We start from the raw sequence: 26,993 nt of genomic DNA, 5'->3' as shown, positions 1-26,993 counted from the left end.
CAACCAGGAACCCACTCTCTGTGTCTGTGGATGAGCTTGTTCTGGATGTTTCCCATCCATGGAATCCCACACTGTGTGTCCTTCTGTGTCTGCTTCTCTCACTGAGCATTGTGGTCTCCAGGTCCACGTGGTAGCGAAGTGTCCGTGCTTCTCTCCTTTTCAGGCTGAGTGATGCTCCGTGTGTGGAGGGACTACATGATGTTTATCCACCATCTGTTTTTGGATATTTGGGCTGTTTCCACCTTTTGGCTGCTCTGAATAGTGCTGTTGTGAACATCAATGGACAAATTTTTGTTTGAGAAACAGTCTTCAATTCCTTTGAGTATACCCGGTGTGAAATAGCTGGGCCATAGGGTAATTTCATGTGTAACTTTTTGAGGAATAGCCGTCCCTTTTCCGTAGCAGCTGCACAGTCTCACATCCCTCAGCAGTGTGGAAAGTGTCTGCTTTCTCCACATCCTCACCAACCCTGTTCACCTTCCATTTTCATGGTCACGGCTATCCTATGGGTGTGAAGTGCTGTCACCCCATGGTTTTGATTTGTATTTCCTGATGACTAATGATGTCAAGCATCTTTTGGTGAGTATTGGTCATTTGTGTGTCCTCTTTGGAGTCGTGTCTATTTGGGTCTTTTGCCCATCTTTTAAATTGGGTCATTTGTCCTTTTGTTGTTGAGTTGTAAGAATTTTAACAATTTATTCTGGAAACCTGATCCTTATGAGCCAGTAAATGTTTATAAATAACTCACCAAGCAACCATTGCTCAGATGAAAATATTGACAGTGACAGCTCCCCAGAGGTCATTTGCACCCCTCTTTGTCTCTACCTGCTGGTGGCTGCCATCCTGACTGCTGTCTCTGCAGACTCATCTTGCCTGTTCTTGAATTTCTTACAAGTGGAACTGCACAACTTGTCCTTCATATGACATTAAGTGCTGAGTGCACAGGGGCTGATGCCAGCAGTAGCCTCTTCTCTGCAGGATGGTTCTGGGTGTTTGGAAGGGAGAGTTTCTGGTTTGCTGGTCGGTGGGTCTGAAAGGGGCTAAGAGAAAGAAGATCCACCCCACAGCCATCCCATGCAAGCTGAGCACACCCCAGACTCTGTAGTCCTTGGTCTCTTTCAGACGCCAGCTGTCCACCCACCTCTGCCCACCCGGATCCCAGCACCTTCCGCCCTCCACTAGACTCAACACCAGCACAGAGACCCCCCTGACAGCCCCTTCGTCTCAGACGCTGAAGACTCTCCCTAAAATATTAATCAGAGCCCATTGCTCCTGACCTCAGATCCACACAGCTCTTCTTCCCCACCCTCCCCCACCCTGTGTCTCCTCCTCCAGGAAGCCCCCAAGTTATGGAGACTCAGACCCCCAGACAGCATGTGAAACAAGCATTTCTTTTTTTCTTTTTCTTTTTTGGGCCACACCCACAGCATACAGAAGTTCCCAGTCTAGGGGTCCAATCTGGCCTATGCCACAGCCACAGCAACGCCAGATCCAAGCCACATCTGTGACCTACACCACAGCTCACAGCAACGCTGGATCCTTAACCCACTGAGCGAGGTCAGGGATCAAACCTGCGTCCTCACAGATGCTAGTCAGGTTCGTTACACACTGAGCCATGACAGGAATTCCTGAAACAAGCATTTCTTAGGATTGTGCACTCTGTGGGTCAGGACACAAAAGGATGAGTCTGGGACCCGAGCCCAGATGGCCAGGCCCGCTCTCATTTTGAAGGCTATGCCATCACCCCAGCCACCAGAATTGAGCCCAAGCTTAGCACCTTCTTTGACACATGGGGAAACTGAGGCTCCGGGAGGGGAGGGGCCTTCCCCCGGGTCTATATTGAGTGTGGGGAGCCCGGGAGCAGGGGGGCAACCACCATCCCAGATGCCTCCCTGACTTCAAGGAATAAGGAAGGAGTTTCTATGGCTTGGCTGTGGAGAGTGGGCCATGGGGGCTAGGCGCCTCGGGGTCACCTTACTCAGGCCTTGGGGATTATGGGGGTGAGGAGTGACTGGCGTGGGATGTGGGGGGGGGGCTTCTGCATCACCATAGCAACCCAGGCCCCGTGCTCCCAAAGGAGGGCATGGGGCTGAGCTGCGGTGCTCAGGGTTGGCCAAGCTGCAGAGGCCAGAGGGCACAGTGTCTACTGTGACACCAACTGCAAGTTTAGGGTCCCCCAAACCACACTGCGGCATGATCATTGTCTGGAAGGCACGGCCAAAAGCATATGAATTACCGAGGGTGGAGCCCCGTGGGGAGTGGGGAGAAACTTGGCCTCACCTCCATCCTCCAAGACATGTGCCCCTCCCGCCATCATGCATGTCTCGCTCGGGGCCAGGCAGGTGTGGTGGGTGCCGGTCCACCAGCAGAGCTCAGTCTGTAGGTCCACTGATGCCACTGGCCAAGGCCCACCCTAAAGCATAAGGTGTTTCTGGCGTGGCCAGTCCTGTCAGGTGTGACACAGGTCACCTCCCAGACCCCTGGGGCAAGGCCGAATCCTCTACACACCCCCTTACTGCCTTCGCAGCCCTGTCTGTGCTGGGAGGACCCTACTGAGGAAACTGAGTCATAAGATAAAGGGTGTCTTGCCAGGATCCAAACCCAGGCTGCACAGCCCAGGCCAGGCCTGGGGGCTCTCAAGGGGAGGAGGCGCCTTCTGTCCCAGTTGAAACCTTGGGGTCTGCACCTAGCACTGGTTCGAATTGTGTCCTGCCTGTCCTGGGTGGCTTTGAGCGGGCCCCTTTGCCTCCCTGTGCCTCATCCCTCCACCCCACCCTTCACCCCACTCCATGAGAAGGGTCTAGAAGGTTTTGCTGAGGATCCAGTGGGTGGTCCCTCTCAACCAGCATAGGCCTAATAAATAGACCCTGATGGTATGTGTGTACCTTATGGGACCCCAAAGGGTGGGCTTCTACAACCCCATTGCACAGGGGGGTAAACTGAGGCCCAGAGAGCCGGGCCAGCTTATATGCACAGGGGCCAGGACTTGCAAGGCAGCCCCGCACAGGAGGGATGCACGTCCCAGTCGGCTCCCCACTCTGCTCCTTTTTATTGAATTCATTTCTCTCCTCCTTTCAGCAGAGCCGGCTGCTAGCAGCCCCTCCCTCCCAGCCCAGGAGCTGAGAAGAAAACAGAAGCTTAATTGAATCCCACACTGGGGGGAGGGGGGCTGGTGCCGCGGAGAGGCCCGCGGGCACTGGGAGGCTAGGAGAGCCCAGGAATCAGCGGGTCTGATGGTGGCCTTTAATGATACTCCTAATGTGATTATATTAATATCCTCGCTACCTTGCACCTGCTGCGGTGGAACGCGCCTATGCGTTAAGCTCTTTCCACGCGTGAGCTTGGGGCTCCGCACAGCTGGAGCGCCCGCGTGGGGAGCCTGAGAACGAGACAGGCCACGTGACTTTCCCTGAGAACACGGGCGAGTGGGAAATCGCGGGCTTGAATTGGCCAGGGAGCCCTCCCGCCCGCGCACATCAGGGTTCAGATTTCCAGACTCCCAGAAGTGGGGTGCCAGTGCGGTGGGCGTCCTAGGTGGGGGAGGCAGCACACACATCATGCTGGCCGGGGAAAGGTGCGTGGCTGCGGGGCTCAGCGCCTGGGGCAGGTGTCCCGTGCCAGGGTTGGGGGCCATGGGAGGTTTCAGAGCAGGGGCAGCAGGGCAAGGGAGGGGGCAGACCAGGGTAGGCAGTGAGCCAGGGCTGGGGGCGGGGCCGATAGAGGCCCCTTCCCTCTATCTCCAGAATCTATCTGCTGCCTCACTGCTGCTTTCCTGTTCTAAAATCTGCTCCATCTCCAGATCCTTCCTTGATGCTCTGAGGGAAACTCACTCCTTACTCCAGGACCACATTCTACAGCTCTGTAGGATGTACAAATCCTAGGCCTTCCTCATGCTGCCTTTCTTCTCTGCTTCCCTTTCCCTTGTCAGCCCTTGGGCCACTCAAGATCAGCACTGTACCTTCTTCCTCAGACTGGAGGCGCTGTAATCAGTGTTCTCTTTGACTGCAAATGAAAAAAAAAAAAAAAGTCAATCTAGCTTAAGCAAGGGAGAGACTTTATTGGCCCTATGAACTGAAATGGTGCACAGTTATGGACTTCAGGCACAGCTGGATCTAGGTGCCCACCATGTTACTAGGCATTTAACTCCTCATCTTTTGCTCTGCTGTCCCTGTGCTGGCTCCACTCTGAGAAAGGGGCACTGTTTTGTGATTTGCACCAAATTAGGTGCCTAGTGCTGGTGTTGGCCTTGGATGCCCACAACCCTCCTGAAAGTAGGAAGGTGCAGGATGGTAGCCAGACTAAAAGAGAGCGCTGATATCTGTTTTGTTTGCACCCTGGGCTGAGCTCTGGGATGTTCCAGAGGGAGAAAACATGGGCAAGGGTGTTCCCAGCGGGGAACCAGCACGGAGAGAGGCAAGGCGGAAAGGGAGGTCCTCTTGAGTCCCATATGTCTGGGGGCATCCCGAGGCATGGGGCAGCCACAGTGCAGGCCCATGCAAACTTGAGCTCATGCACATACACGTGTGTGCATAGCCACACATGTTACATAGCAACACTCATGCACATGGTTATACACATGCATGTGGTGCACACAAGAAACAAACTTGTGCATGGCCCATGTAGATGTGAGAGCACAGGTGCACGCACATGAGGACACACTGCTACACTTGTGTGCATACATGAACTCACACAACTGTACCCTCAGATACATGTGGCTGCACTAACACACACATGTGCATAAAGCTGACAGCACACAGTTACACATGTGCACAGAGGCACGTGGTTTTGTGTGTGCACACATACATGATACACACATGCACACACATGGGCTGCCCATCCACGAGTGGCTGGTGGGGAAGAGGCGAGAAGGCGCCCAGTTGCCCTGGCAACACATCCTGGAACCGACCAGGCCTTGTTACCGCGGCTCATCTAGCAGACTGTTAGCCGGTGGGGGCTGCTCAGGACCCCAGCCCCGCACAAAGGCTCCTGGTGGCTTCATGACAGCCCAAGAGTCTGGGCCCCACAGAGACAGGGAAGAGGAAGGAGGCCTAGAGTCAGAGCTGGTACAGGGCCCCAGATAAGAGAGTCTATGGGGAGACACATCCTGCCCCGGAGTGTGTGAGGGGAGACACAACCCAGTGCTGGGGTCTGAGGGGAGACAGGCCTGCATAAGAACCCCAGAAGAACCCAGTTCTGGTGTGGGGATCCAGGGGGCCTCAGCTCCAAGCCAGCAGTCAGGGAGTCCCCAGCCTGAGCCTTGGCCAGGTCATGTTCTGTGCATGCAGATTGGAGGCCAGCCCCTTGCTGGGACCTTCCTGGGGCTGCAAAGAGAAGCCAGGAGGAGAAAACCATGGGAAAACTGTGGGTGCCCTGGGCCCCGGAGCTGTGCACAGCAGGGCACGTCCCCATCCTACCCTGGCTCCTGATGTCTCCTCCTGTGATGTGGCGCTTCCTAACCAGGCTTTGCTGAGACTCAACTTGTTTGTAATATACAGCAGGAGCTCAATCAATGCCTCCTGGCAGAGGGACTGGAGGCTCAGAGGTGTCTGCCCTCCCAGCAGCCCACCCAGTCCCGACAGCTGTGCATGACAGGTGCTGGCTGTGCCAGGCTGGGGGCCAGCATGGGCTCTGAAGAGGAAGGGGTGACAGGGATGCATAGCAGTGCCTGGGTGGCAGTGCCACCCTCTGGGCCTGGACTGGGCCCTTTCCTGGAACCAGCCTCACTGACTACCATGTATCTTCTGGTGTGTGGAAGCTCAGAAGGCCCGCCTTGCCAGCTCTGCCCCCCAGACTGACAGGATTCTGCCCCAGTTCCCAAAGCCCCCAGCACCCCGTCTCCTAGACTTGGGGTCATTGTCGCCTAGGTGTGGCTTTGCCTGGCTCACCCCTCACTCCCAAGTGGGCACTGGTTAGGAAGCCCCCCATTCCTGTTGAACACATTCATCTGATTCCGTGGCCTGGGCCTCAGTTCCCCATCTGTCAAAGGGGGTAACATAGCCACCTTAGTGGGGGCCCCCCACACTCCCCAAGGCTGGGTGGTCCCAGGCTACAGACCCACTCACGCCCAATCCCCAGGATTCCCCCAGTTCAAGGATGCCACTTCCCTCATGCTATCACCAGGACAAAGGTCTCTGCATCCATCTCTGGCCAAACCAGCCCTTCCACAAAGGGAGACAAGGAAAGGTGAAGTTGGACCCAAGCTGGAAACAGAAGGCAATTCCTCAGGGGGAGTAAGCGGGGGGGCTGGGACCCCCACCTTCCATGGCCAGCTCCCTGGTGCCCCAGCAACCCTGCAGAGACTGGGTCAGCCACAGCTTTCCACACATTGCTCAAGAGCCTCTCCGGGGGCCCAGAACAGTGTTGAGGCTAGAGATGGCCTTTGACGGAGTTAAACCTGACAGCCAGGGAGTTAGGGATAGACATGACCCCAGACAGCATATGAGCTGAGATGGGATAGGGAACACACAGCAGAGAGGACTAGGAGGGCTTCCTGGAGGAGGTACCATCTCAGCTAGAACCTGAAAGCAGAGAAGAGGGGGCGGGGATTCATTCCAGGCAGAGGGAACAGCCTGTGGGAAGGCACAGATGTGAACAGCCTGGAGTGGGCTAACCCTGCTGCCCCAGCCCAGGGGGTCTCCAAGGGTGGGGGCTGGCCTCCTTGCTGACTCCTGTCTGATGGCAGGGGCTGGAGCAGACCAGATGGGAATGAGGGGCAGGTCAGTGGGGGCACTCCACTTTGGCAGCTGAGGGGGTCCCCAGTGGTGATGGCCCTGATGTCCAGTCTCTATGCCCAAGGGGACAGAACCAGGATGGCATTTGTCTCCCTGGTGGGCACAGCGAGGGTGCAGCTTCACATCCTGGCTTTCATTAACTAGGCTGCTTCAGGGGACCTGCTGAACTGCTCAGTGTCTACACCTGTGAGGTGGGACGTTCCTGGGTGAGGACAGCACCTGCACCCGCATCTGCAGGATCAACATTAGCAGACATCATAACAGGGCCTGGAGTCCCTGTGGCCTCATCCTGTCTCCACCCGAAGCAGAAGGGACCTGGAGAGTCTGAAAGGATGAGAAGGGCTTCACCCATCTTCAAGCCTCCCTCCATCCTCCCCGGAATTCAAGACAAAATTCCTCCCTTGTTATTAAACAGCAAAGCAAGCAGATCTCCACCCCCGCATCCCTGAAACACCTTTATTGCACTAAAAACAGCATTTATAAACAAACACACTTGGGGAGGATGTCTTAAAGATGTACATACAGTCAACTGCAAACACAAAGATATCAAATGGTACAAGGGCCTATAAAATGGGGGCCTCCAGAGGGAAAGCTGGAGGCGGGAGCAGTCAGGGTGAGAGAGAAGGGAGTGTGAGTCTCCTAACTCCACGCAGGGCCCTTTGTCCATCTCCTCTGCCCACAGGCCTAGCCAGGGATGGTCCCCAGGGGCAGGGAGCCGGAGGGGCCACAAGACCCCCAAGGCCAAGGGCCTCAGCCTCAGCATCTAGGGTGCAGGGGTCCATCCTGCCAGAGTGCAAGCATCCTGCCAGGTGCTTCCCCAGCTTTGGAGGGAAATCTGCACCCTCACACCACCCTCTCCACCATGAGATGTGGCAAACCAGTCCGGGGGGATGAAGTTTGGACTGGGAGGGGCACCCCAGGATCCCCCACATGCTGGCCTGGTCCATCCTCACCCAGCAGGCAGCCCAAGAGAGGCCAAAGGGCAGAGCTGGCCTTGCCTGGCCCCTGCTTCAAACTGTACCGTTTCCGTTTTGTTTGAGCTGGAAACCTCCACAAAACTCATTCAAGGACCCACATACTGACACGACAATTAAACCCATGCAGCTGCCTCAGTGGCATGAAAAGCCACAACCAGGGACTCCCCACCCACCCTAATCAAAACCTATCTACAGTGTGCAGTGAAGCCAAGGTCACCAGTCACTGGACATCACTTCCTGGGGTCCAGATGCACAGGAGGAGGCAGGGGACTGGGAGGAATGGGGCAAGGGCTGGTACCTCTCTCTGAGCAGCCCCTCCAGGGAAGGGAGTCTCCAGACACCCTAGCAGGGCCAGGGTCCCGAGCAGAGAAGGCAATGGAGGAAAACAGCCAATGGGAGGGCAGTCTCCCTTGAGGAACAGGAAAGGAGCCATGGCTCCCATTTTCATCTTCTAGGACCTCCTCCACTGCTGCATGTCTTTGCCAGGAAGTGGCTCTTAGACATGGCACTTTCCTCCCTCTGACCATCTCTTGCCTCTGGAGCCTGGGAGGAACGTGGGTGGGCCACCCAGAGCCAGCCTAACCCTGGAGCAGGTCCTCCTGCAGCCCCATGGGGCACCGTGGGCAGAAGCTGAGCCTGGCACAGCTCTCTGGTGGTGGGGGGTGGCAGGCCTGGGGGAGGAAGACACTGGTGCAGCAGAGGAAAAGATTCATTTGGGCCTCAGGACCAGTGGCCTCTGGGTCTGTGATCTGCTTCAGCTGCCTCCTGGCCCAAGTTCCAGAACTCTGAAAGTGGCAAGGCAGAGGCAGCAGAGGAGGCATGGAACTTGGGGCTCGCGGTACCCAGCCTGGCAAGGTGGCCCTTTCTTTTCCCAGGCAGCCCCCTCTCTTCTCCTCTGGAGAAATTAACCCAGGGCAAGCAGTATTACCCAGGACCCTCCCCCCCAAGGTGGGCTGCAACATAAGGACCCCACCCAGACAGAGTGGAAACCACCTCCCCTGAGCCCGCCCTGGATCCCATGGTGGGGGGGGGGGTCGGAGGGGTGGGGCCTTTACAGGAAGGGAAGCAGGGAGGTCAGCGGGAGCTCCTTCTCCCCAAGCAGCGTGTCCCGCTTGAGGCTGCTGCCCTTGTTGACCACCTTGATCCTGAGGGCCAACTTCGGGACGCTGGCCGGCCCCAAGCCGTCGAAGAAGAAGTCCTCGTTGAAGACGGGGTGGCGGCTATTCTTGACGATGGTGCTGCGCTGTTTCTGCAGCTTGCCCGGCACTAGGCACAGACCCACACAGCAGTTGATGCTGCGGGCGTCGCACAGGCGGTCGTAGAGGCCCTCGGCCGCCAGCAGGCGCACCCGCAGGCGGGCCTGGGCCGCCTCGTACTCGGCAAGGAGCCGCACGCTGCCCCGCACACCCATGCGCACCGCGTGCTCCGCGCGGGGTGTCGGGCTGGGCTCCGGGCCGGGCTCGGGGGCGGCCCTGCGGGGGAAGCGGCGCCGCGTCCCGGGGCTGGTGTCCGGCGTGCTGTCGTCGGCTGACAGGGAGCCATGACGACCCACCGAGTGCTTGAGCTGGCTCACCTTGGCCTGGCTGTCCTGGGCGAAGCCTTTGAGCAGTGACACAGAGCGTGAGAGCAGGGGAGACCCGAATGGAGAGGACTCGGCCGAGGAAGCCGTGTCGCTCTCCCCACCGCTGACGCAGCGGCCCGGGCTCATGAGGGCGCCGCTGGCCTCTCTGGGCGCCCCGTCGCCCCCGTTGCCCTTGGCGGTACCCCTACGGCGCCGGGTGCCCGGGGAGCCCACCTGGGCCAGAGCCCCATGCTCGCTGTGGAACAGAGACTCTTTGCGCCGCGTGTGGGGGCTCTCGGCCAACGTGGTGAAGCCATAGGACGTCTGGGCCTTGGGCACCGAGGGCAGCGACATGGCCCCCTGGGCCTGGGGGTCGGCGTTGGTGGCAGCTTCCTCCGCCGGCCAGTCCTCCGCGCTCTCGATCTGGATCACGTGCCGGGTGGCCGCCTTCAGCAGGCTCTTGCTCTCGGCGGCCAGCTTGGCGGGCAGTCGGGGGCTCCGAGGGCCTCGGCGGGGCGGAGCGGAGGCCAGGTTCTGCTCCGAGGTCGAGGGCCCCAGCTCAGCCTGCCCCTCGGGCTCCGCCGGGCTGGCGGGCAGCTTGGGAGGGATGAAGAAGTCGGGGATCTTGTCGGGCGTGAGCACGTTGCTGTACAGGGGCCCCTTGGCGGCCTTGTCCCCACCCTCTCCCCCCGTGGCTCCATTCTCCCCCGACCCCCGAAGCCGCTCCAAGAACCACATGTTGGTTTTCTTCATTGGGGCCGCAGGCAGGAAGCCAGGAGGGGTCTGCGGAGTCTGGGAAAAGAAGCGGGGCTCAGGAGCTGCGGGGAGCTCCCCTGCACCTGGCGGCTGGAAGAAGGGCTCCTTGGGGGGAACCCTTCAGTGGGCTAGCAGGTCACCTGAGGCCAGCACTGTGGCTCAGGACGGAAGCGGAGTGGGCTTGCCCCTCTTCTCCCCTTCTGGGAGGAATCGCGCTTAACTTCCAAGCGCCGAAGCCCAGCGGCAAAGGTGGGGGCGGCGCGCGACTCGGGGGAAGCTCCCAGAGGACAGAGGCTCCACTCTCACCCCACCCCCATTTTGAGGATCTCAAAGCTCTGTCTGAAGGGCTCCTCGCTCACTCCACAGGGAAGACACCCCAGGGCGAGGGGTGGACCCCGGGGTGTCCCAGCTCCGCCCCCCCTCAAGCTCCCACCCACCTGTGGCTTCTCCCTGGGTTGAGGGTCCTGGCATCCGGGGTGGGGGTAGTGAGAGGAGGTGAGTCTGGGGGCTATCGGCGCAGCGAGGTGACCCCCTCCCTCCTCCCCCCCCACGCACCCCCGCGGGACTCCGCTCCTGGTGGGGATGGGGTCCTAGAGGCCCCCGAGGAGGTGGCGGGACCCCGAACTTACCTGCCCGGGGCTGGTGGCCGACGCTGGCTGGCCCGTGGACCTGCTGGGGTCTCGGCGCGAGGGCTGGGGGCGCGGGGACGCGGGCGCAGCCTCTGTCGGGCGGCGACAGCAGCGCAGTCGGACTCATTCACCGGCGGCGGCGGCGGGAAACCGCCCAGCCGGCCGCCGCGCCGCCGTATTCCTTCTAGTACGGCCGCCCTCCGCCCCCGCCTCGCACGCCCGCGGACACCGGTGGGCTGTCTGCGCAGCCCCGGCGGGTCGCACTGGGGAGCCTGGCTCAGACCCTGGGGGCTGAGGGGGAGGGAGGAAGGTCATCGCAGCTTACTGATGGATCTGGGCAGGAGAGCAACCCCGGAAACCTCAAGCCCCTGCCTCAGTTCGTCTGCGGGCCATTTCTCTGGTGAGCAGCTTTTTTGGCTTACGATGACGAGTAAAATAGTATCAATAATAATAACCACAGCTGAGTTCATTATCGAGCATTTTCTCAGTGCCAGGCTTAACGTCCTTCCGCCAACTCATTCTCACAACAACGGGTGAGTCGGTCCTGCAGCCACCTCCAGTTTGCAAATGAGAGAGGTGAAGGTTTCCTTCTGGAAATAACGAACTAGACGCTGAGACGTGGTCTTCCCTGTAAACGGGCACCCACACAGTGCAGCCACTCAAGCAGCTGGCCGAGGGCTTTATTTCATGGAGAAATGTTTATTGAGCACCTCCTGGTCGCTGGACAGTGATCTGGACGCTGGGGTCACAGCTGAAACTGGGGTGCAGCTCCCAGCTTTGTGACAGGGTCTCACTGGGAAGGACCCCAATGGAGAGGTGCACGTAAGTAATAACTGCAGGTTTGCTGGCTCCCCTGATAAAACTTAACAGGAAAATTGTGACTGGGGTGAAAGAGGACCCCCTCCCCCCTGCAATTCACACATGGAGAAACCCAATTCTGGCCTGGCAGCTCCCTCAGATTTCACCCTCCACCCTTGTGATCTGTGGGCCCCCAATCCCCCAACCCCCCACAGGCTGGTTTCCTCACTCCTTACCCTCCCTCCCTCCCAGCCTCAGTTTCCCCTTCTGGAACCCAAGGTGGATCAGTCCAGCAAGATAATGTATTGCCAGGACTGATGCAGGGAGCGAGGGCTGGACCTTATTAAATTAAGATTGTCCAGGAGTTCCCGTCGTGGCGCAGTGGTTAACGAATCCGACTAGGAACCATGAGGTTGCGGGTTCGATCCCTGCCCTTGCTCAGTGGGTTAAGGATCCGGTGTTGCCGTGAGCTGTGGTGTAGGTTGCAGATACGTCTCGGATCCCGCGTTGCTGTGGCTCTGGCGTAGGCCGGTGGCTACAGCTCCAATTCAACCCCTAGCCTGGGAACCTCCATATGCCGCGGGAGCGGCCCAAAGAAATAGCAACAATAACAACAACAACAACAAAAAGACAAAAGACAAAAAAAAAAAAAAAAAAAAAAAAAAAAAAGATTGTCCAGGAGCCTCCTATATTCCAGGAATGTCCCCAAGCATTGTCGTGGCTGGAGAAGGGATGAAGGCTGGTCTGGAAGAACCGCTGATATAATGGCAGAAGGAAGTGCCTGAGGCAGGCAGCAGGCTAGACGGACCATGATGTTGGAGTGAGGTGGGGCTTAGAGTTCCATTGCCCAGATGCGGAAAGTGAGGCTTCCTAGAGAGGCTGTCTTTTTTTTTTTTTTTTTTTTTTTTGGCTTTTTGGCTTTTTAGGGCCACATCTGAGGCATATGGAGATTCCCAGGCTAGGGGTCCAATCAGAGCTGCAGCCACTGGCCTACACTACAGCCCTAGCAATGCCAGATCCAAGCCACATCTGCAACCTACACCACAGCTCTTGGCAACGCCAGATCCTTAACCCACTGAGACAAGCCAGGGATCGAACCCACGTCCTCATGATTGCTAGTCAGGTTCATTAATCACTTAGCCATGACGGGAACACCTCGAGAGGCTGTCTTGACCTTGCTCACCCAGCAAACACAGCCCAGCTTTGTGCTGAGGGCTACACTGGCCTGGCCACTGTCTGACCAATGAGGCATCACCTCACTGTCTCCTCCAGGAAGCCTGCCCTGCCTGCTTGTGTCACAGCCTGACAGAGCCCACTGAGCCCCAATCTCAGCCTAGAGCAATTATTCAGTCGATGTTCCTTGCCCCCCTGCTGGGCCTGGAGCTGCCAGAAGGAAAGACTGTGGTGGCCTTATCCCTGCAGTGTCCCTGAGATGAGTAAGTGCCTCAGTAGGAAGGATGACACCTAGAGCAATGCCCCTGCTTGCAGGGGTCACAAGCCATCTTCCTCCAGAGCATAGACTGTGTGGTCCAGGAAGGGGAAGTGACCAGCCCTGACGACAGGCCAGCCTTACTCCCTACAGGCTCTTGCCTTGATGGGGGTAGGGGCTCTCCTCCTGGTTGGGTTCAGGGATGAGGCAGTGGGCTTATTCTGTGCCCGTTTCTGTGCTAAGCTGCTCAGGACACTAATTTGGAGCCTCTTGATCTGGGTTCAAATCCTGATGCCAACACTTCCTGCTATGTGACTTCTGGCAAGTGTCCAAGACTCTGTATCCTCAGTGGTCCATGGCATAACACCTGTCTCTGAATCACGCAGCACGAAATACTACTTGCCAGGTGCCTAAAACAGGCCTGGGAATGTGTGAGGTAAGTGTGGACTATCATTCCAGGATGGTGAGGGGAGGGGGAGGGGGAGGGGGCAAAGGGAAGGAGGAAGTGAGGGAGAGGTACCCCGGGACCCTGACCCCCACCTCAGCCCAGCTCAGCCAGCAGCCCTGCTCCTATCCCCCACCCCATCACATTTGGAGAAACGGAGGCACTGCCCTGTGGGCCATTGTGGACCACACCCTGCGAGGGGGTCACAGAGGGGCCCTTCCAGCTCATTAGCTCAGCTCCATGTCCCTTTCCATAAACAGGAGCTTCTCCTGGTCTATAGAATCCATCTTCTGGAGGAAGATGGCTTGTGGCTGATGGGCGTGGCAGCCCCCAAAGACCCACACACACCCAGCTGCAGCCTTGGAATCAGAGATGGGGAGGGCGCCCAAGCTGTGTGACCAGCCCCACTGCTCTGAGTCCTGCCACCTCATGCTGGCCTTGGTCCTCAACACCCACCCACCACCCACTGTATGGGGAGGGGGCTTGGCAAGTCTAAGGGAGGCTTGGAGGAGGCTCAGGGAGGGACTTGAAGGGCCCGAGATCTGAGCTCCTGTCCTGAGGGGCCCCCTTGTGCCACGTGGCTCTGGAAGAACAGCTTCCCCCCTGAGTTCTGGGGGTGGGTGGTGGGGAATGCACTGGGTTGAGGGGAGTTAACAAGCGTCAGATTCTGGAGATCTGTGGTTCCCTACTTCCTTCCTCCCTCCCAGCTCTGGGTCCTCTGAGGCCCAAGCCTTCCCCATCAAACTCTATTTAACCTAGAATCCCCTACCCTAGACACATGCTAATAACTGAAGGAAGGCCAGTCTGCAAGCTCCCAGGAGGGACCCAGGTCCACCGCCCTTCTGACCTCACTTCCAGCCACTCTGGCCATACTTCTGTTCTGCAAATGAGTTGTGCCCCACACACCCAGGGCTTTTGCACACACCGTCCCTCCTGATCTCTGTCCTCCATGCTTGGAGCCCCTGCTTGTCCTCTAGACCATTCCCACAGAGAAACCGCCCTGGATTTCTGGGCCCCTAAGCTCCAGGGCTCTTCCTTCCCACAGCTGTCACTATACACTAAGCGGTGACCAGCTGGGGACTGTCATTTGACTGTTAACCACCACCTGTGCTGTTTGTCTTGGTTATAGTGCATCCAATTACCCACCGGGGATTCTGGCGGATGGGAGGAGCTTATGAAGGCAGATTAAAGGATATTAGGATGGGGGGGTGTGGGTGAATGGACCAATGAATAGAATGACTGATGGATGACTATATGGATGGATAAATGATGGATGCGTAGACAGATGTGTGAATAGGCAGGTGAGTGGGTGGATGGATGGATGGATGGATGGGAAGACTGATGGACTGGCGGCTCTGTGTCCAAATCTCTGAAGTAAGAGGCATGGCATCAGAATCCTCTTCTGGCTCTGCCTTTTGGTGGCTTCACCTCTAGTTAGGGGCAGACCGGGGTGGCTTTCACTCCACACACCTTTACCAGGTCCCCACAGGGCCTGGGGCAGAGCCTGCTGATGGTGGTGAAGGCACAGCCACTCCCCAGGGCCAGACCCTGGGCAGCGAGGGGAGCCGGCAGGTGAGGCCTGGGAGATGCCTCCGTGTTTGTGGGAGGAGTTGCAGGAGGGTCCTGGGGGGAGATGGGGTCTCTCTGGGAGGAACAGTCTAGAAATCACATGAGGGAAGGTCTGGAGGAGAGAGTCGGAGGCTAGAGCAGGGTGCCAGGTGTGCGGGAGAACTAGGGGCTTTGAGGTCGACAAAGGGGCTGTGAGGGAACTGGGGGCTTCTCGGAAAATGAGGATGAGAGACGGTGGACACCTGAAAAGTCAGGCCATCCTCAGGGATGAGATCAGAGAAATTTGGAAGAAAACGGAGGTTGTTGCCAAAGACATCGGGGTTTTGGCACACAGGAGACAAACTAGGGCGTTTCCAAAGCAAGTTGGGGCATGTTTAACAGGGAAGGTGGGGTGTGCTTGATCTTGGGATACAGAAGAGGGTCTGGGAAATGTCAAGGATTCTGGGGGAGCGGACTGCCCCCCATCCCCCTAGAACAGGGGCATAGCCAGGGCCCAGGGCCCCCTCCTCCTCCAACCCCCCCCCAGGCCAAATCCCTGTGGCTCTGGCTTCCCACCCTTGAGACTGACCCTGGACCCCCAACCTGGCAGGGCCTCTCAAAGTGCAGGCGGCTCACACTTCCCATGGTCATTCCCAGGTTTAATTACAAACAGATTCCAAATGTCCAGTCCAGGCTGACAGCTGGGAGAACAGGGGCTTCAGCCCGCCTGGGTCAGGTGTCGTGGAGCTGCCTGGATATTCCCCATCATTCCAGGTGAACCCCAGGGCTGCCCCCTTCAACATCAGCATTTGCCCCAGCCTGAGGACCCAAAGCACCTCAATTCTCCCCCCAAAAGACAACTGTGCGTGAATCTTTCAGGAGGAAAAACTGAGCCTGGCCAGGACAGGACTCTGTCTTCATGCTGAAGTCCAGCCAGGAATAGCAACAGTGCCTCCTTGTGCCATCAGGGGCCTTGGCCAGGGCTCTGAGACAGACGGCTGCTTTTGGATATATTTTCTTTAAAGGCAAGAAAAGTTTCTGTCTTTGGTATGTACACCCTCACTCCAGATGAAGGGTGGAGGCGGGCAGGGGCTCGGGGGCAAGAAAGGGGTCCTGGGCCCCATCTCCTGGCCGGTTGACCCAGCCCAGCCCAGGGCCAGCTGGAGAAGGAAGATTCCAGAGACCTATGTGGAACAAGGAGAGACAGAGGCGGTTCCAGCCCAACCAGGGTCCAGAGAAAGGCTGAGTGGCCCCTAAGGCCATGACAGGGGCATCCAGGGAGCAGGGGCGGGAGCCCTGGGCTGAGAAACATCACCTGGGGGAAAAAGTGAAGGAGAGAGCAGGGGTCAGATAAGACAGCAACCAGAGATGGGAGGGGTCTCCTGTCAGAGAACTCAATTATAGGGCAGCACAGTGGCCCAAGCATGAGCTTCAGGCTGAGGGCCAGGGCTCAAGTCCCAGCTCTTCCCAGCTTGCTGGGTGACGTAACGTCATCCCTTAACCTCTCTGTGCTGCTGCTGCTTCAACAAAATGAGAACACTTTTTTTAGGGCCACACCCACAGCATATGGAGGTTCCCAGGCTAGGAGTTTAATTGGACTTACAGCTGCCGGCCTACACCACAGCCACAGCAATGCCAGATCCGAGCCACATCTGTGACCTACACCACAGCTCATGGCAATGCTGGATCCTTAACCCAATGAGTGAGGCCAGGGATCAAACCTACAACCTCATGGCTCCTAATTGGATTCGTTTCTGCTGTGCCACAATGGGAACTCCAAAATGGGAACACTATTACAATGCTCATCTCAGAGCTGCATGTGAGTCAATGAAGTTGTGGGGAGAGGAGTTCCCATTGTGGCTCAGTGGGTTAAGCAGGATTCGAGCTCTAGCCTGGGAACATCCATATGGATGCACGTGCAGCCCCCCTAAAAGACGAAAAAAAAAAAAGATATGGGGAAGGGCTGAGTACAGTACCTGGACACGGCAACTTCTGCCTTAGCAGCTATTGTTACTGCCATCAGTGTTATTTCTCATGTCACAGGCAGTGTAGGGGGCAGAAGGGAAGCAGGTGGTACCCTGGCACATGCGTACACACAGTCCTGTGGCTGCATATCGTTTCAGGTGTTCCACGGACTACCCCATCCCTGGAGTCCTTCCCCAGACTGGGAGCCCCTGCTCTGCCTGCAGCTGAGGCCTGGCTGGGGGCAGGGAGGAGGCCAGCTCGAGTGGGGGAGGAGGCAGGAAGGAGACTGTTGTCATGGGGACAGGAGAGCTGCCCAACCTGGCCCAGAAGCGCCTCTCAGTCTTTGGGGAAATTCCACAGCCCCTTCCCCTCCCCCAGCTGAGCCCCGAGTTCCTGCCTCTTCCTCCTCCCCAAAGACTGCTCCTGATACCCCGACCACTATGCACCCCACACAGCCCCATCCTCCCCTGCCTAGGTGGGCCCCGCCTCACCCAGAGCCCCCCCTCTCCCGCCAGAGGCCCTAGAATCACCCAGACCTGCCTGCCCCCCCCATTTCAGACACCCGTGGCCCCAGAGGTGACAGATCCCAGAGGCAACACCCCTCCAACCTCACCTCACACGCCAGGCCCACCAGTCACAGCCACCCTGGGCCCACCTCCAGGGTAGCCAAACAGGGACTCCTCCCAGAGATTTTTTTTTTTACCACCAGTTAAGTTACCATAACAACCCAGAGAGTGACTGCTGTTGGGGATAGGGTTTCCTTTTGGGATAATGCAATGTTCTGAAATTCAATGGGGGAAGGTTGCACATTTCTGTGAAGATACTGAAACCCACTGAGTTTTATCCTCTAAATGGGCAGACTGTGTAGTGTGTGCATTTTTTTCTCAATTTTTAAAATGAGAAAAATCTGGCAAATGGGTACACGTGGGGAGTTGGAGGGGCCGGACGCACCTGGCTCAGGGCTCCCGCTTGACCACACCCCGCAGGTGCAGCTCACTCTCCGCGGCCACAATGGGCTGCCCATTCTGCAGGTGATAGTCGATCAGGTGACTGATACTCTCAAACAGCACGTCCTTTGTCCGCACCTATGGGGCCAAAGGCCTCAGCATTAGCACCACCAGGAGCCCATCAGGTGAGGCAAACGCATGGGCCAGCCCCTTCCTGCTGATGGGAAGCTGCATTTTCACAAGCCCCTCAGGTGGCTCTGATGCTCAAGTCTGAGAACCACTGGGTCAGAGACTTCCAGGGCCTCAACCATAGAACCAGCCTCGGAATTCCAGATCGAGGTGTGAACACAAGCTCCAAAATCACCAGCATTGTGGGGCCACGCTTCCTACAGCAGGCAGAATAGTGGCCCCAAAAAGATCTGTCCAGGTCTTAACCCCTGAAACCCATGAATGGGCCCTTATTTGGAAAAAGCCTCTTTGCGGATGCGATTAAAAGGATTTCATCTTTGATTACTCAGGTTGCCCAAAATCCAATGGCCAGTGTCCTTATAAGAAGAGGAAAAAGTTGGACACAGAAACACAGAGAGGAAGCTCCCTGGTGTCTCAGTGGGTTAAGGATCTAGCATTGTCACTGCTGTGGCGTGGGTTCAATCTCTGGCCTAGAAACTTCTGCATGCCACAGAGGCTCAGACAAATAAAATCAAACAAACAAACAAAACACAAGGAGAAGCCACGAGAAATGGAAGCAGCGACTGACTGATGTATGGACAAGCCAAGGAACAAGAATTTCTGGCAACCAGGAGAAGCTGGGAAAGGGGCCTGAACCAGATCCCGTCTCAGAGCCTCAGAACCAGCCTGGCCAACACCTAGATCTGAGATTTCTGGCTGCCAGAACTGAGAATAATCTGGTTTTAAGCTGCCCTGTCTGTAGTTGCTTGGTAGGGCTGCCCTAGGAAATGACTATACCCCCGGAATCTTGTGGACACAGCTCCAAAAATCAGAATCACCAAATCCCAGAGTAATCTGCGTCTCAGAGTGAGATCTGGGCAGACCCGGGTACAGCACAGACCTGTAACCGCCGGCTGCCAGCCATTCATGGGCAATACCAGTCCCACTGGGCACAAGTCACCCAGGAAGCAGGCTTACAATGCACATTCCCAGGCCCAGGGCAAACCATCTATTTCCCTTTAAGGAGAGGGAATCAGGCAGGGCTGCTATCCCACCAGGCAGAAGTCACTGTGGTGAGCAGCGCAATCAATCACAGGGAGGAAGTGGCTCAGAAAAGTGACAGAACAACTGCCCTAGAGCTGGAGCCATGGCCCCACCTGAGCCAGGCCACACAGCCCCCACCAGAGTGTGCCCTGCAGGGGACAAGAAGCATACGAAGCCACTGAGGGTGGAACTGAGGAAAAGCACCTGGGAAACTGTAAGAAGGCTGTTAACACCCCATGCACCTTTTCACTTGGGAAATAATAAACCCCGGACCCTTGGACACTGGAAAATGCTTCACACCTCCAGAACTCCTTGAAAACTGGAAAACGCCTTGTAACCCTACAATGCTTCCAGAGCTGAAAAATGCCAAGCCTCACGGATTCAAAGCAACTGTTAAGATGCATCACAATTCATGTACCAGAAGGAAAGGCAAAAACCTCCAAGTTCAATAGGATAAAATTCAAAGGTGCAATGGATGGTTAAAAAAAAAAAAAAAAAAACAGACTTCAGAGATGTCAAAATGAAAGAAAAAAAGTGTGTATCAAAGGATTGAAGCAATTCAGAAACTTTATAGACCGTAAAACTCTTTGTAAATTGAAACATGCTTTGTGAACCCAAAAATACATTAGAAATTGAAATGACCATATTCATCACTCAAAGGCATCACTATTTGTAAGATACATTAGGGATGATAGAATGTGGGGGGAAAGTGCATCTTACAATTGAAATGTATTTTATAAACCCTAAAAGACCTTGAAACTGGAAACGGTTTGGGGAAATCCTCTGCAAAATCTAAACGTCTTCTTAAACTAGAAAATACTTTGTAATTCTAAAGTATCTAGGAAATGAGAACATAACCTGTAAACATAAGGTGCTCTGTAATCCGAAAAATACTTCATTAAACCTAAAGGGAGCTTATAAGGTGGGAGGCTAGCTCCCTTTTCCGAGCCGCCTGGGGCCCCACACCTGCTCCCTGTCCGCCTTCCCACTCCAAGCCCTTCACCACCCCCTCGCCCACCTTACCACGCCCTCAGGGTCCACAAGCAGCAGGTGCTTGGGCTGCCCAGCGTGCATGCCGGTGAGGACATACTGTCCGGGGTTAGTGACGCTGTCGCGGACGAGGAAATCCCCATCGGCTCGAAGCAATTTCTCCGCCGCCCGCCGGCTCATTTGGCCGTGGTACCAAGGCTCCTGCCGAAGCTGCTCCTCGGTGGGGGCAATGGGGGCCCGGCGCGTAGGGGGGCTGGGCCACTGGTCTTCCACCGGAAGGGGCGCTGCTGCGGTACCTGCAGCCATGGAGCATTCGTGCAGCCTCAGGGCATCCTCGAAGGGTCCTGCGGGAGAGGACAGTGCAGGAGGCAGGGGCCTCGGCTAAGGGTATCTGCTCCCTCACCTTCTTATTGGTTCTATTAGTAAAGCAATATATTCTCTTGGATTTTCTGAGAAAATGCAAAGAATGACAGCATTTCTTTCTTACCAGTGTGCACACCTATTTCTTTTTCTTGTCTTGTTACACTGGCTTCCCTCCCAATGTGCATGCCTCCTCTTTCATCATCTCGTCTGGCCGCACTGGCCAGGACCTTCACCACATGCTCCATCCGGGTGGTAGGCAGCAGGCACCCCTTTCTTCTCCAAACTCTAATGGAAAAGCTTCTGATGGTTTGCAGAAGTTTCCTAAGGCTCCCGGCAGGCACCAACGTGACACTGTGCAAGCCAGTCGCCCTCTCTGAGATGTGACCAGCATAGCTCAGAAACCCTGGAGCGTGGAGTTGCAGCCCTGAACCCAGCCCTGGTGCGTCTGTGCTTAGCCCTCTGCTCTCCTTCCACTTCCGGGACCTCCTCCCTGACTCCTTGGGCTACCTAGCTGAGACTGACCCAGCCTCCAGCTCCTACGCATGTGCCCCGCACTGGCCAATCATCATCTTCATCTCATATTCCCGGCCTGATGATTGGCTGAGGGATGAGCACATGACCCAGGGCGGGCAAATCAGAGGCAAACCCAGGATTTCTAATGGGAGCCTGGAAACAAGCATCCCTGTCTCCACTGCAGCTGCTGTGCCATCTGGTCGGTCACCCAAGGGGACAGCCTGCCCCAGAAGGAGCACCTTTACCTGTTTGAGATTGCTGTGAGGAGCCGGTGGGGCCGCCCTCTTAGTCCAGGGCCCAGACCCCAGCAGCTGCTCGTGTCACTATAGCAATGACGAGATATCAAGTTGTCAGAGGGTGGGGAAGGTGTTTTGGAGGTAAACCTCCTCCATCAGACTGAGCCCTCTCTCAAGCTGGGATATCCCAGAGAGAAGAAGGAATGGACTCCACCATCAGCAAGTCACTTTATCAAGATGTGGATCAGACCTCCCTCCTCAGACTGGGAGTCCCCCATCAGGCTGGATTTCCACTGGAAAGGGCTTGGGCCTCCACCCTCAGACCACGCAGTCATATGAGGAGGGAGCTTAAATTGCCTCCTCAGACTAGGGAGACCTAGAGATAGGGAGCTAGGTTTCCCCACATCCCGCAGACTGTGGGGTTCCATAGAGGAGATGCCTAAACACCCCATCACACTCTTCCAAGGTGGAAACGAGGCTCCCGTCAGACTGGGGACTCTCAAAAAGAGGAAGCTGGGAGAGTCCCATGGAGGAGAAGCCCCGAGGCCTCCCCGACCAAGTGGGGAGTCCCATAGGAAACATTTCCCCGCACCACCCCCTGACTTGGCATCCCCCATCAGACCACAGATTGCGCAGGACTTGGCCTCCCGGGTCAGGCTGGCTTGCCCCAACTTACGCATATCGAACAGGTCCTTCTTGGGGCTGTCCTCGGCCTGCAGGCCCTCGGGGCCATCCAGACCCTGAGTGTTGACATACAGGTGGTCCTCGTAGTCTCGGGGGCCACGGGCATCCGCCTGCACGTAGCCGTCCCCCGGCGGGGCTGGGACTGGGGAGCCAGAGGGGTACAGGATCAACCAGGGGAGGGGCCCTGGAGGGGAGCCCCGCCCACACCTGTCTCCCTCCGGGAAGGAAGCCGCGCCCCCTTGAGCAGCACCTTCAGGAATTAAAAACCCCATAAAAGCCCAGCCAGCGGCTGTGGGGGTACTGGGATCCACACCCAGGGAGGGAGAGGAGCCGCCCACCCGGCACCCCACACACCCCCATGCCTGTCTGCCGGGCAGGAAGGTGGCCCAGAGGCCAGAGCTTCCTGGTTTCAAGAGAAGCCAGAAAGCCCAATATTTATGTTAAATCTACACATTTAAAAAATAATAACAGTACAACTCTGCTCTCCCTGCAATTATGTTATCAACATAATATACAGTCAGGTTATTTGTTTGCTTGTGTTCTATTTTAAGGTTTCCTTTCTTTTCTTTTTTTTTTTTTTAATTTTGTTTTGAATGTGTAAAGCATTTCCATGGTTCAAAAACCACAACATGAGGAGTTCCCGTCGTGGCGCAGTGGTTAACGAATCCGACTAGGAACCATGAGGTTGCGGGTTCGGTCCCTGCCCTTGCTCAGTGGGTTAACGATCCGGCGTTGCCGTGAGCTGTGGTGTAGGTCGCAGACGCGGCTCGGATCCCGCGTTGCTGTGGCTCTGGCGTAGGCTGGTGGCTACAGCTCCGATTAGACCCCTAGCCTGGGAACCTCCATATGCCGCAGGAGCGGCCCAAGAAATAGCAACAACAACAGCAAAAGACAAAAGACAAAAAAAAAAACAAACCACAGCATGAAAAGCTATCCTTGAGGGAGTTTCTCATGGGGTCACTTCGCCCTGTCCAGATTCTGCTGGATCCTGACCGGGTCCCAAGGCCTCACCCACCCCTATTAACAGACTGTTGGATTTTTCGCTGATCTGAGAGGTGAGAAATGGCGTCCTATGGGACCTTAGTTTCCATTCCTCTTATATTGAGCAAGGTTGAGCCTCTTTTCCTAGGTTCAAAGGACATTTGTGTATTCTTTTCTCAGAACTGTCCCTCCATTTCTAAATGTCCCCATTTTAAATCCTTGGCAGGGAAATAATGATCTTTGGCTACACGGCAGCCAAATCCAGCCCAAGGGCCTGCAGCTGCAGTCTCCGCTCTATGCCAATTACATTGTTAACCCTCATAGACACCCCTCTGTAGGCATGAACATGTCAGGTAACCTCTGTGCCTCTGTTTCCTGTCTGCAAAATGGGGAGAACAGGAGTAACTTCTTCACAAGTCAGGGGGAAAATTAAAACCTCTGGCAAAAGTTATGATTTAATATAGAGTGCCAATGCTGTTCCAGGCCTGGGTGGTTGATTGGGGCAGAGGAACCTCAGCCCAGGCTTCCCAGTCTGCACAAAGGAGGCACAGATTCTCCCAGCCTCTTACAGTCAAGGTGGGGTGAGAAGGAAGAAACCTGGGTTGGCAGAGAGAAAATTCCTGGGCCTTGGAGCTGGGGCACTGAGGGAGAGGAGCTCTTGGCCAGAGAATTGAGAATGACACAAGAAGAAGCAATAACATCATGTGCAAAGGCTCAGGGGTAGAAAATGCTAGAGAGCCCTGGGAGTCAGGAGTGAGCATCCCAGAGAAATAGCAGACTAGAGCCAGATGCCATGCATGCTCTTTGATCACAGGCACTGAGAACCAGTGAGGGTTCAGATGCTCAGCAGATTTTATAGGAAGATCAGAAAAAAAAAAAAAAAAAAAAAAGCCCAACACGGATGTTAGCAAGGCTGTGAGGAGACAGGGAGCCACAGCAGGGCTGGTGGGGAAACTCACTGCCTGGTCACTTTGGGGAGCCATTTGGCAGCTTCCCCTTCACTGTCCACAGGTCCACGGCTCAGCACCCATGACAGGGACACAGAGGGCACAAGGGGGAATCTGCCGTTGTGCGAATAAGAGTGAGAGCTATGAGATCCTGAACACCCAGCAAGAAGGGACCACGGAAGTGAGCAAAGTCCAGGGACAGGGGACCACCCTGACGGCCTGAGCCCCAGAGTGATCGAGGATGCCGGCAGTCCACTTCCAAGGGCCTCATTTCTCTGGGTGCCTGCTTGTATAGACTCTGAAAGGAGACACAAAAGTGCCAGGGGAGGTGGCTCATGACCGTGGAGCTGGGGCAAAGGAGAGTTTAGCTTTCTCTGTCATTTTCAACGCTGAACAGGATAAAATGCTCATGGGGCTGGAAGCTCAACTGTCTTGTTGAAAGCTTGCAGTACCTGGTGGGAATGTAAAGAGGGGGCAGCTGTGTCATTCCCATCACGGGAAACAGCGCCGCTGTCCCAGGGTGAACCCTGAGCACAGCTGAATGGTAGACACTCACAGCTACTCCTCCAACTGTTGCTATGCTGGCAAATGCCTGCAAAGAACCCGGATGTCTGTGATCAAGGTGTGTGTGGGGGGGTGGGCAAGGACCTCCACCTGGTGGAGTACCAAGCTGTGGCGAGAAAGAGCAGGGCGGCTTGGTACACTGAGGTGGGGGGAATGCCAAGCTAAACTGTCACCAGGGAAAAGCAGGTGGAAGCGTGCAGAGCACATGACTACCTGTAAAGTAAAATACATGGGCAAGCCGTGTATATCTGAGCTGACTTGAATGTGCCTGCACAATTGGGGAAAAATCACGGAAATACTAACAGTGGCCGCCTGACTAGGGAGGTGGATAAAGCAAACTGGGGCAGGGCACTGACTTTTCATGGGATGCTGTTTTACATGCTGCTGTTTTGAACCACATGGTGGGACATCTACATCCACAATGCAAGGAAACTCTTCTGCATGACGTGGGTGGGGGAGCAGATGCCCGTCAAGTTTCATAAGAGCTTGGGGAGTGAACACAATCTTGCCTGAAAAATCGGAGTGACACAAAGAGGAGAAGGGGTGCAGGGGCAGTGGGGACCAGGGTGGGGATGGGCTGGGAGGCCCACAGTCCAGAGAACAGCCAACAATACCTGAGGGCCCCATATCCCACTGTAGGCCACGGGTGTCTCTTCGAGCAGGAGATGCTCCCTGCAAAAGAGAGGAAGGGGTCCTCCTGTGGTGTCCAATTTCCCACCCCAACCCTCCTCAATGGCCTGGAGCACCCCCTCTCCCCAGACTAGCACCCCATCTCCCACCCCAACTGTCCTCAAAGGCCCGGAGCACCCCCTCTCCCCAGACTCACACCCCAATTCCCACCCCAACCCCCCTATAAGTCAGGTCTGCAGCTCAGCTCTGAACCCATCCCCTGCTCCCTGGCCTCAAGCTGCACAGTTCCTCCACCTCGAAGGCCTGTCCCCTGGCACACGCTGTCCCTTGCTCCTGAAACAGTTCTCCTGGGCAACTCCTACTGAGTCATCAGGACCCAGACAGAACTGTGCCCTCAGGGAAGTCCTCCTGACCACAGATACTCAGCCTCCCTGTTGTACATCTTCGCGGCCTTCCAGGGAAGCCCCAAGCGAATCTCCACTGTCATTATTTACTCCACGTCTGAAGGGGGACGCCCATCTCAAGAGTCCAGAATAGGGCCCAGCAGATCCGTACAGTTTTGGGGAGGGGGTGCTGAGAGACCCTTGAGGATCATGGAGAATAGGAGCAGAAGGAAGAGCTGGGATTGAAACCCCAGGGGTGGCCCTCCCCACGGGATCCGCAGGGGCTGACCTGGCTGAGGGCCCCAAGGGCACAGGGCTGTGTGAGGGCCAGCCTGGAGTCCAGCAGCCCGCCCAGGGGTGGCTCCTTCCCAGGGACGCTGTTGTAGTAGTTGTGTTCGGTCTCCTCCTCGTCCCCCCAGGCTGAGTCCTCCAGCCCCGTCAGCCTGGGACACACAGAGCAAAGGGAGCATAGGCCCTGGGACCTGATGCGGGGGACAGGGAGGCTCCTGACCGGGCATTGAGGCTCCAGGCTGAGCTCTGCATGGTTAGTGGGACAAGCCAGGCCAGGGACTCTGAGCCCACCTTCCACCAGCTGAGTGCTTGCTGCCAGGAACTCTTGCTGATAGAGGAACTGGGTGCCCCTTTCTGTCCATCAAAGGAGATTCTGAACCGCTCTTAGGGCTCTAGCTAAGCTGCAGCAGGGCCCCAGAAAATCTGGTGTCCACCCTCCACCCACTCCTGCCCCACCAGGCAGCTGGGGCACAGCGCCAGGCTTGTACCTAGAACCAGGGTGCCATGGCTTATGGTGGTGACACTCTCAGCATTTAAAACACTCTCACATCAAAAAGAATGAAATAATGCTATTTGCATCAAAGTGGATGGACCTAGAGACGACATGCTGAGTGAAGTAAGTCAGAAAGAGAAAGACAAATACCACATAATAGCTCTTATATGTGGAATCTAAACTAGGGCACAAATGAATCTAGCTACAGAACAGAAACAGACTCACAGACATGGAGAGCAGACTTGTGGTTGCCAAGGGGTGCGGGGAGAGAAGGATTGGGAGGTTGGGGTTAGTAGATGCAAACTATTATATATAGGATGGATAAACAGCAAGCTCCTACTGTATGGCCCAGGGAACTATATCCAGTATCCTGTGATAAACCATCATGGAAAAGAATATAAGAATATAATATGAATCACTTTGCTGTAAAGCAGAAGTTAATACAGCATTGTAAATCAACTACAATAGAATTTTTTAAATAAAGAAAATGCCCAGGAGTTCCCGTCGTGGCGCAGTGGGTAACGAATCCGACTAGGAACCATGAGGTTGCGGGTTCGATCCCTGCCCTTGCTCAGTGGGTTAACGATCCGGCGTTGCCATGAGCTGTGGTGTAGGTCGCAGACAGGGCTCAGATCCCGCGTTGCTGTGGCTCTGGCATAGGCTGGCGGCTACAGCTCCGATTCGACCCCTAGCCTGGGAATCTCCATACGCTGTGGGAGCGGCCCAAGAAATGGCAAAAAGACAAAAAAAAAAAAAAAAAAGAAAAGAAAATGCCCTTGCCCTCCATCCCTGGATGGCACCTTAGAAATTTACGCTACGGAGGCAAGCGTGGTTCCTGAGTAAAGAAGGGAAGCCACTGCCTGCCCCTGAGTCAGGGAGGGACACCACATTGCAGTGTGGGCCCCAAAGGAGGGCCCTGA

General features: G+C 56.1%; 2 protein-coding genes across 3 annotated transcripts in view; both read right to left on the bottom strand.

The window, feature by feature from the left end:
* Positions 1-7,173: 7,173 nt before the first annotated feature.
* Positions 7,174-11,024, bottom strand: C2CD4C (C2 calcium dependent domain containing 4C). Its single transcript, XM_021084310.2, has 2 exons — positions 10,655-11,024; positions 7,174-10,061 (listed from the first exon to the last, which is right to left on the bottom strand). The coding sequence occupies exon 2, from the start codon at positions 10,020-10,022 to the stop codon at positions 8,760-8,762; it is 1,263 nt and encodes a 420-aa protein (XP_020939969.1). The 5' UTR covers positions 10,023-10,061; positions 10,655-11,024; the 3' UTR covers positions 7,174-8,759.
* A 4,488-nt stretch (positions 11,025-15,512) lies between these two features.
* SHC2 (SHC adaptor protein 2) overlaps positions 15,513-26,993 on the bottom strand; it is a 31,654-nt gene continuing 20,173 nt past the window's right edge. For both annotated transcript variants that reach the window (XM_021084309.2, XM_085013579.1), the window contains 6 exons: positions 25,579-25,732; positions 24,891-24,948; positions 21,777-21,926; positions 20,022-20,332; positions 17,791-17,924; positions 15,513-16,189 (listed from right to left, as the gene is read on the bottom strand). In XM_021084309.2, the coding sequence (XP_020939968.1) occupies positions 17,796-17,924; positions 20,022-20,332; positions 21,777-21,926; positions 24,891-24,948; positions 25,579-25,732 (802 nt within the window). In that variant the 3' untranslated portion in view covers positions 15,513-16,189; positions 17,791-17,795. The remainder of the gene's footprint in view (positions 16,190-17,790; positions 17,925-20,021; positions 20,333-21,776; positions 21,927-24,890; positions 24,949-25,578; positions 25,733-26,993) is intronic.

Source organism: Sus scrofa, chromosome 2 (assembly GCF_054392235.1).
Source record: "Sus scrofa isolate SSC_HxYL_T2T_F1_AM1 chromosome 2, Sscrofa_HxYL_maternal_Yorkshire_Landrace_v2.0, whole genome shotgun sequence".
Lineage (NCBI taxonomy): Eukaryota > Metazoa > Chordata > Mammalia > Artiodactyla > Suidae > Sus > Sus scrofa.
The sequence above is the reverse complement of the archived record's forward strand: the minus strand, read 5'-3'. Positions and strand labels throughout refer to the sequence as shown.

Coding starts and splice junctions, on each gene's coding strand:
- C2CD4C (XM_021084310.2), bottom strand. CDS start 10,022: ATGAAGAAAACCAACATGTGGTTCTTGGAGCGGCTTCGGGGGTCGGGG.